The sequence below is a fragment of the Leishmania mexicana genome, chromosome 20 (genome assembly GCF_000234665.1).
Source record: "Leishmania mexicana MHOM/GT/2001/U1103 complete genome, chromosome 20".
Lineage (NCBI taxonomy): Eukaryota > Euglenozoa > Kinetoplastea > Trypanosomatida > Trypanosomatidae > Leishmania > Leishmania mexicana.
The window spans coordinates 1,598,268-1,608,380 of NC_018324.1; the positions used below are offsets into that span (position 1 = coordinate 1,598,268).

The 10,113-nt window shown below is 50.8% G+C and overlaps 1 protein-coding gene across 1 annotated transcript; it reads left to right on the plus strand.

The window, feature by feature from the left end:
- Window positions 1-99: 99 nt before the first annotated feature.
- On the plus strand, window positions 100-2,523 carry LMXM_36_4250 (protein kinase-like protein; the record flags this gene model as incomplete). The annotated part of the gene is made up of 1 exon (XM_003874734.1): window positions 100-2,523. One exon carries the CDS (start codon window positions 100-102, stop codon window positions 2,521-2,523), a length of 2,424 nt encoding a protein of 807 aa, XP_003874783.1.
- Window positions 2,524-10,113: the final 7,590 nt, after the last annotated feature.

Below are 10,113 nucleotides of genomic sequence, written 5' to 3' on the forward strand. Positions count from 1 at the left end.
GTTACGCATTACTACACTACCACTAATACGAGGGTACGTCATTCCTTTTCTTTTGTCCGCTACTGGCCGTAGCTTTGTGTGTATTTCTCGCGTTTCACGATGATGAAGTCTTACCGACCTCCGGCGGCCTTCCAGCAGGGCCGCTACATCCCAAACAAGGTGCTCGGTACAGGGACATATGGGCAGGTGATTCAATGCCACGATACTGTCACGGGCAAGGATGTCGCTGTGAAGGTCGCGCAGAGTGACGCCGCGTACCGTCGCTCCGCGTTGAACGAAATCAGCGCACTGCTCTGCCTCAAGGAAAACGAAGACTCCGTGAATATTCTGGACTCCTTTGAGGACGCCGGGCATGTGTGCATCGTCTCGGAGTTGCTGGACCGAAACCTCTTCGAGGTACTGCGACATCGTGGATTTGGTCCGCTGTCACTGCGCGAAGTGCGCCAGGTCGCTCTGCGCGTCTTGCGCGCGCTGGCCTCGCTCCACAACAGTGGGTACATTCACTGCGACATCAAGCCCGAGAACATCATGCTGCGCCGAAGCACTCCCGTCAGCTCGAATTCCTCCTCACCCATGCTGGGGTCCTTCACCAGCGAGAATGCCAGCAGTGGATCGTCGAACAAGAGTGGCGAGCAGAACAACTTCCCGAACGCGCTGGCTCCTGGGCAGGAGGCCCTGAAGCTGGACACCAACACCAATGCTCACAACCAACTGTGGCGTAACACGAACTCGATTGACTCCCTCATTGGGAACACGCACAGCGCTGCTTTCCAGGACAGCAATCTGAACATGGGCTTCTCCCCGCGCACCGGCAACCGTCTCGGGGGCTACTCGCAGCAACAGCACGGACGGCGCGGCAGCGGCGACACCACAGCTGCGATCAGCGGTGCTGGCATGCGTCACAGCGGAAGCTTCGATGCACTCTTCGGCATGTCAGCTGCTGCAGTCGGCGCCTCCGGCACCGGCAACAATACCCGCAACGACGTTCGTGTGAATCGCAACGCTCTGGGCAACAAGGGTAGCGAGTCTCAGGAGCGGACGCAGCTCAACCCCGACGCTAATCCATACTGCCGCACGTGCCTGATCGACTTCGGTGCCGTGCGCCGTTTTAACGAGAACACCTACTACGACGTGCAGTCGCTCTGGTACCGCGCGCCGGAGGTGCTGTGTGGGCTTCCATACACCACCGCCATCGACTCCTGGAGTGTTGGCTGCGTCCTCTTCGAGCTCTTCACCGGAAAGCCGCTTTTCCCGGGCGAAAGCCTGCAGCATCAGCTCTCACTGATTGTGCAGCACGTCGGTCATCCATCTCAGGCGGCGCTCACGCTGGGGTGCTTGGCGACGCAGTTCCAGCTTCCCATGGTGTTCGTGTCGCACGACGCGCGGCGGGAGCACGTGCGACAGTGGATTCTCTCCTCTCGCGAGTTGGGACTGCAGCGGTGGCGAAAGCATCAGATGCAGAAGCTGCAAGAGGCCCACATCGCCGGCAACCAGCAGCTTTGGTCCCACCGTACTGCCGATGTCCCGAGCGCCAAGTCGGAGGAGGACGCACTGCTAACCGCCACTCCTTACGGCGAGTCAGACGTGGACGGGACTTCGGAGGAGCTGAAGCTGCTTGTGGACCTGATTTGCGACCTGCTCAATCCTGACGAGTCGCAGCGATTGAGCTGCACGCAAGCGCTGCACCATTCGTTCCTGAACAACGTCTCCAAGCGCTGCAGCGCTGCCCCATGCCCGTACACCGCCACCCCAGCCGCCTGCTTTCCGACTGTGTCTGCCGCGCCGGCACCGGTGCCGTGTATTATGGCGACAACTACCACTGGACAGTCGGTGATGATGACCGCCTCGCCATTGAGCGTGCCGATGGGATGCTCTCCTGCCAGCCCGTTTGTGATGCACCCGGTCCACTCCGCCCCAGCCGCCACCGTGCCCTTCACCGTGGCACCCGTAGAGTCGATGGTAGGGGTGGAAATGGAGGTTTCTACTCTCGGTGTTTCTTCGCGGCATCAGCCCGCACAGGCGTTCAGCACTTACCCCGCTGTCACGACCTCGACCGTGTACACTACCAATAGCACTGGGCAGGTGATGCAGTGTGCTGTGCCAGTCTTCACACAGGTGGCTCACCAAGTCGCGCCGAGCGTCGGCCACGCGTTTCTACCGCTTGGCATGACTGCACAGAACCCAGCCAGTGGCATCTACTGCTCCCCCACTACAACTGCATCGCAGCAGCAGTACCCGTCGTCGGGAATGAGCATCTCACCCACGTTCTCGCCGGGAGGAGCGCTCGTACACGCGCATGTGCCGCTGGGGTTCACGCCCACCACAGCTTCCAACCCTTCCGCCGTCACCGCCCCTGCAGCCTCGGTACAACCCCTCGGTGCCTCGGCGTACGTGCTCGCCAGCGCCGGCACGGTTCCCTGCATCCGCGACTACCACTCTGAGATGGCTTCAGCTGGGATTTCGCCTTATGTCCTGTGCCATTTTCAGCCGCAGCACGCATGCGCCACCGTCATGTCTCCTTGAGCGCGAACGCACACCGCAGTGATTAACATTGACAGCGACAGTGCCAGTCACCTGCATGCCTCGTGCGCACCAGCGCACGTGTGTCCTGGTTCTCGTCAGGCCTGCTTTACGGCTCGTTGCGGCTCTCTTATTTTCCCCTTCTTCTTCACCAGTGTGCGTTTTTTCCCCCCATTTTGCGAAGGGGCGAAGAACAAACAAAAAAACAACAACACAACATCATGAGTTGACGAGGATCACTTCGCTTCTTTTTTTTTCGTCCTTCCTCTTCCTTTTTCGTTTTTTTTTTTGCGACTTGCGAAGCCAGAAAGTTCACGACTGGACATGCACTCCCACAAACAATAGCAACAACAACAAAAAAAGGAGAGAAACAAAAGAGCGATTGGGGATGCTCTTGCTCTAACCACCGTCTCTCAGTCCATCACCGCCACCTGCAGAAGCAGAACAACAGAGACAACTGGGGGAAGATAGGGGCGCATCAAGTGTAGTTGCTTTACTTGTGCTAGACCCTCCGGCCCTTCTCTCTCTGACCTTTTTTTTGTCTCCCCGCTTTCTTGGACGTTCTTTTCCATTTTCTCTTTTCGTTTACTTTGGCGTGTTTTCTTTCGTTTTTTTTCCTTTCCTTCATTTTTCGGCTTTGTTGCCCGTACTGCGTTCCAATGCCCGATCTCTCGCGCTCTCTCCCTTCTTCCTTGTTTTTTTTTTTTCAAATTTTCTTTTTTTTTTCGCCTCTGTTTGCCTTCTGCGTGTGTTGTGTACACAATACAACAAAACCATCACCGCATCTCCGCCCCGCACGTGCGCTTGTCTGTGCTCCTTGTTACTACCCTCTTTACGACGCTGCTTGTCGTCTCGCGATGTGTGTTTTCGACTGGGTGCCTCTAGAAATGCAGCTAGCGACTTCTCTCATCTACAGCACCGTCTATGCCACCCACTCCGAAAAAAAAGAAAAACACTCATACACGCGCCTCCCTCTTCTTCTGCTTTCCCGCATGCGCGCATGGAAGAGGCAAACAAGACGAACAATATACCTTTGTATTTCTAGACACCACGTACTACTATGTGCTGTTATTGCTCCTTCATTTCCGAAAAAGAGCACGAAAAAAAACGAAGCAAGGAGGAAACGAGAGGAGTGGGCAATGAAGGCAAAAATCAAAGAACCCCTCCCATAAGGAAAAAAAGAGAGAAGGCCTAGACACTGATGTATATCGAAGATTCGCGACTGTCCCTCCACGCCTTCCTCTCTCCTATCTGCACACCTCTTCTTCATGTTTGCTTCCGTTTTCTTCTATCAAAAAAAAATATTTTGCACATTTTTCTCGCGTGGGTTCTTCTCAGCTCCTCCTTTATATCTTTTCAAATATATTTCCCTCTTCCTCTTTTCGCTTTATCGCTGTACACTTACTCGTTTTACTTGAGAGAGGAACTGCCTTGTTTTCTTTTCTTTTGTTTCGACTTGCGTGCCTCTCTTCTCTGCCCTCCATCACCTCCAACGCCTTTCATCGGTTCCTCCTCTGGGCTCTCCACCTTTTTTTCTTTTCGCCTTTAGCTATATATATATATATTTATATGCCCTCTTTTAGCTTCTTTGCGTGCTTTTTGCCTTCCTGTTCCAGTTCTTCCTCTCCCTTTTTTTTGATGATGTGTCTGTCTTACTTCTCTCCTCGCTGGCCCAACGAGGACTGCCTCTTTCTCGTTCGTTTTTTCTTTTTTTTTCGACTGTCTTCGTTTTCGGCCTGTCTGGTGTGTGTGTGTGTGTCTCTCTCTCTTTGCTCTTTTTGTTCTTTTGTCTCATTTTTTTTTGTTTCTTTCCGCTCTTCCGCTCTCCATCACTGCTGCCATATGTGTGCGTGTGTCTCTCTCTTTTCTTCTTTTTTTTCTTGAGTTTCCAGTCCCGTGACTCCATTACCTCGCTCCAATCTCCGTTCGATCCATTTATTCTCCTTTCTGTTGTTGCCCATGTCTTGTGTGTTTGTGTGTAAGCATCTTTTCCTTTTTTTCTTGTTGTGGCTTACGATGATGGGCATTTTTTTCTTTGCATTGTTTGGGTGCTTGTTACGACATCTTCGACGTTCTCGTTGAGACGCAGTAGAGGCACAAAGATGGGAGCCTGAGAGGACAAGGCAACGCAAGACATCGAGGTCTCTATGCGGTAAAGCCGTCTTATTTTGAATCTTCCATTTTGTCCTCGTACTCTTCTCTCCTCTTCTTTCTATGCGTGTGCACGCGGTTTCGCCCATCTGCAAAGACATGCTCACACACACGGAGGGGAGGAGGTGGAGACTGGCACATGCACTCGTTTCTTTTCTTGCCTCTTCTCTTTCTTTTTTCTTTCCGCACAATGAGACGAATAAACTCTTCCCCCCCCCTCTGTACATACGCGAAGTAAATATTTCTGTAAAATGATCGATCGAGACACCAAAAGGCAACAAAAAATCAAGCGTCGAAAACAAAAAGGGAAAAAGGACAAGGACGAGAAAGAGTGCGACTGTCCCCCTTTGCGAAAAGTAGAAGAAAGAGAAGTAAGCGGAAGAGCCAGGCGTGAATAGAATTGAGGGGGAGAGAAGAGAGGGAGCAAGACTTTTCCGTCTCCTTGATTTCGCCCTTCCCACCTTTTTCCCTCTTCTCCTGTACACACGCACACACAGAAGCTTTCAAGATTAGTTTAGTCAAAGGGCTGCCTTTTACTTTTCTTTCGTTGCGCTCCTCCCTCTCTTCCTCTCTTTCTGCGTCTGTGTGATCGCGAGCACCTCCATCCCACGCACCAACGGAGGGAAAGGGCACACGGTCACACAAACACGCACACAGGATGGGTATCGAGGGGACGAACATACACGCATGGAGCAGCAACAAAAATGGAGTGCCTACAGTCGCACGTATTCCTAACACGTGATGCAGGCATTGTAGTGCGCCTTCAATCTCTCCCATTTTTGTGCAGCGTCCTCTTTTTTCTTGAGTGGCTGAAGTTTGTGTGTGAATGTCTTCACACTTTGCTTCTTCATCGTCTCAGTTTTTTTTTCTTGTCTACTTTGTCTTCGCCTCTTGCTTTACGGTGGTGACGCACTCTCCTCCTTCCCCTTTCTAGGGAGTCTTCTCTTTTTTTCTTCTTCCCCACTTCTGCCTCTTTTCATGCCTAGCTTTCTGTGCGTGTGCGTGTTTTTTCATCTTAAAGAGACACTATCAACATCTCTCTTGTGCTTTTTTTTCTCTCTCTCCTGAATGTTCCCCTCTTTTTTTCTCAACTTTATATATATGGGTACCCCCCTATCTCCATCCCTCACTGCCTCTCGTGCGGTGGTCTTCTGTTTTTCCCTTTTCCATGTTTTTTTTTTCGTGTTTCGTTCATCTCACTTTCTCCTTTCCTCCCTCCCTCTCTCTCTAAGTGTTTCGTTTTCTTTTTTTATTTCTCACTCCCTGAGTTCTTCGGCGTGACCATGTGATTCTCATATACGCCTTCCACTGTTCTCGCTTTTCTCCCCCGCTTTTTTTTTGTGTGTGCGTGTGTGTAAGAAGCGGCTCTTTTCTTCTTGATCCAGTCTTCTCATTTTCTCCTGTATTTAGCACTCGTATTACTGTGGCGACGCGTCGTGGCTCTGTCGGTCTTTCACCCGTCTCTCTCTTTTTTCTCCTTTTTTGCTGGGGGAAAAAACAACAACAGAAGGTGTGGAGGGGCATCCCCAGTGAGAGAAAGTGCGAGCCTCTCTGTCACTGCTGAAGGCTTTTTTTTGTTTGCTTGCTTTCATTTTTTTTCACGATGTCTTTACGTCTTTCTCATTTTTTTTTCACTACTTCCCTGTTTTTTTTTCTCTTGGCGTCTGAATCCCCTCTTTTTCCACTTTTTCCGCGCGCTTGCTTCTTGAGCCTCTCCTTTCTGAGTTGCTTTTCTAACGTTTCTGTCGGTATGTGTTCTCTCCATCTTTCTTCGCTCTCGTCGCTACTTGCCCATCTACTCCTCGCGCGTGCCCCTCTCTCGTACGATGTTGAGAAGCACAAGGAAAAAACAAGGACAGAAACAAGGTGTTCTTTTTTTTTCTTTCAGAAGAAGAAGACTATAGAAAAGGCAACACTATTTCTGTTTGGCCTGCCCCCCATCCTTCCCCTTTCCTCCCCTCCTATTATTTTTTTTGTATCTCTCCCTCTTTGCTCCCTACCTCCTGTCACTTCGTCTACTTGGCGTCTGCCTTGTTTCTCTCATTTTTTCACCCTTTTTGATTGATTCTGCAAGTCACTCATCTACTCGTTTTCTTTCTCCAAGCGTGCGATTCTTCGGTTCTTCTTTTTATTATTATTTTCTTCTTGCTCTCAAGATCATTCTTTTTTTGTGTGTGTTTCTTGTTCCGCCGTGTCTTTCTGTCCCCGATCTTCAGCTCCTCTCCCCTCTCTGCTTTGAATGTGATACGGAATCTTGTGTGAGTGCGTGCGTGAGGTGTGTGTGATCACGCTTGAGTGCGTGCGCAAGCGAACAAGATGTTTTTTTTTCCCCACTTCTTTCTGTTTTCCTCTTCCACGACGGCTTCTGTTGGCTAGGGATACAAAAAGTGTATGTGTGTGTGTGCGCGTCACTCGTCTCTCTTTCTATCTCTCGCTGAGCGTGACTCTGGTATGCGTCTCCAACACAGAAAACTGAGACGCCGACTTCCCTGCCATCCTCCCCCTTTTTTTTCTCACTCTCTTTGTGTGACGACCCTACTCGCGCACTTTCATTCTCTGTTCATCCCCACTACTTCCTCTTCCGTGTTACCCCCTTTTTCCCTTTTTCTCTTCTGATCCCTCCTCCCGTGTTTTATATTTCGGGCTACCCTTCTGTTTTTTTTTCGTCAGACACCTTTTTTTTATGTGTGATCACAGCCTCGTTCTATGTTTGCCACTTTCTGTTCTTTGGTTTTTCTTTATTGAGTGCTTCCCTCTCACTACCCCCGTTTTGCTTGCTGTGCTGTGTTTACATCCCTTCCTCCCCCCCAAAAAGTCTGAGAAGCAGCTCTCTTTTCTCGTGTGTATGTTTTAATTTTTTTTCTTTTCCCAGGCCCCTCCCTCCCTCCCTTCTTCCTCACCTAGCTCTCGCTCTCTTTCTCCTCCTTTCGTTTTGACCGCACAGATGCACCGGACGTGCTCTGACAAGGGAAGTCGAACCAGACACCATCGAAGAACGCGGGGAAAACAAAGAGGGGTCGACTGTGCCTCTCTCGCCTCACTGTGTTTCGCTTTTCGATCCCTCTCTTTGCATTCCACTTGTCCTCTCCTTTGCTTGTGTTGAACTTCTCGTTTACCTGAATCTCTGCTTGAGTGGGAAGGTGTAGTGCTCGCTGTGGGATGTGAGTAACACATGTTTTTGTTGTTCTCGCTGAGGCATTAACCATCTATGGCTGTGATGAGATACTGAGTACATGTGCGTGTGTTCGGGTATGCGCGTGCGTGCTAAGCTGGAGGGACGGGTGCATGCACGTCGCGCCCCCGTAATACGCATATCTGCACGTCGTCCCACACGCGCGCAAGTGAAGTTGTACGTGTACAAGTGACTCCTCTCCGTTCTTAGTGGTGTAGAGGGGTGCCAGCGAAATTCGATGTTTTTTCCACTGTCCTTGCCTATAAATCGCGAGGAGTCTGTCGCTCTTCCCCCTCACCACGTCACCACATCACCAGTGCTACACTACATGGCAAGGTGAAACATGGCGCCACGCGAAATCGCTCTCAACACGGTGTAGAACGCGGTCTTAGAGAATGAGATGGCGACAATCGACATCGAGCAGGAGCAACAAGAAAAAAAAGAACAGCGAAGTGGTTCTCACAACTGCATGTATGTTTGTGGAGACAGTACTGTAGAAATACGGATAGGGAAGAGTGAGGGGTGGGGTGGGGGGCTATGCGCATCGCCTCCACTGTAGCACCTCCCTCAGTCTGCGTTTGTTCTTCTCTGTTTTCTGTGGGGATGAGTAAAACATTCTTTTTTTGTGGTGGTGGTAGTTGTTTCTTTACACGTGTCATCCGAACTCAACGCCGTCAGAAGTGTTTTCAGGCACATTCGTGAAACAGAGACAAGCGAGAAAGAAGGGACGAATAGGTTGCACAGAGACGAACGAAGATGTGTGCAAAACAACAAAAAAAGGCCAAACTGTTGCCATCGCTCAGCAGACCGCGACCGTATGTGGAGAACAGATTGACAAAAAAACAAAAAGGAAACACAAGAGGCAAGATGCACGCGCGCAGAGCACGTCAAGTAGATGTTTTTTTTCCCCCGACTTGTCCATTCTGCCGCACAACATGAGTGACACTCCACTCTACTCCCGGTCTGGCACAGGTCCCATCACGTGGTGCGAAGCAGCTGTAGACGCGCCTCAGAGCAGTGCCGGCTCAGCCACCTGAAAGCATGGCCTCCGCTCCACACTTTACCCTTCCCACAACTTCGCTGCTCACCACCTGGTGCGTCCCCCTTTGGGGCGGCTCGGGTTCCCCACCAGTGGGCAGTGAGGGACTGGGTGGGATACATGTTCGAGTCACAATGGCATTCTGGCTATCACATGGGTGGCACAAGCCTGTTCACTGCCGGAGGTCGCTCCATTGCAGCGTCATTTACGACCTGGTTGTCAACATCAGTAACCATGCATCGCTCTGACCTCTGTACGTCGTAGGTACTTGATCCTATCACGGCTAGAGGTGGTTCGGCGTTTGGCAGGGATGGTAGGGCTGCGTGGCCTCCTCGCACCTTGTGGTGGTGGTGGGGGCACCGAACCCTGATACGACGCTGAGGTGTTTCCTCTCGTCATGAGGGGGCAAGTAGCGTAGATCAGAAAGAAAAAAATAAAACGCTCAACCAAGTTTGTGTTCTGTTGACACCTTCTTTTATGCGTTTTTCTTTTTTCTTCCCTATCTTCTTGCTCAGTCATGCTGTTTGCGAGTTTTCCAAAAAAGAAAAATGCTCTTTGGGAGTCTGTGCTTCCGTCTCAACGACTTTTCTCCCCCTATCACCCCACCCCTTTGTCTCTCGCTCGTTTGCATTGGCTCCTCTCCCGTGACACTTCACCACTTCTCTTGTTTTCTTGATTGTACACTTCTTCTTTTTGTGTGGCATGCTTGTGATGAAGTTTTACCGCTTTTTTTTTCGTTGTTTTCGTCCTCAACACTTTCACGCTCGTCTGCTCTCCGCTCTTTCAGAGCGATGTTGTGTCTTGCTTCTATTTAGACACTTCTGGGTCGCCTCACACACACACACACACACATACATACACGCTCTCTCCCCCCTTCGCTCCGTCTTTCTCTTGTGTCTAAATTTTTATTTATTTCCTGCTCTCTCTCCGTGTCCATAAGACACCATCAGAGCAGCTGTCGAAGACCAAGGAAAGAGAGTGAGAAGGGGCTGGACACAGAAAAACCCAGGTAAGTGTAGCGCAGATGAAGCGTCCTCCGTGTCAACGACACTTCTCTCCTTTTCTTCCTGCGGAGGGAAACGCACGGTGCTGCGAACTTTTTTTTCTTTCGTGTGGCTCTCCCTCCCTCTCTCCTTCTGTACCAAACGTGCCTCTGTCCTCGTCAAAATCTGTGTGTGTGTGTGCACGCGCGTGCTCATCCTATCTCTGTCCCTCAACTCTCTCTCAGTAT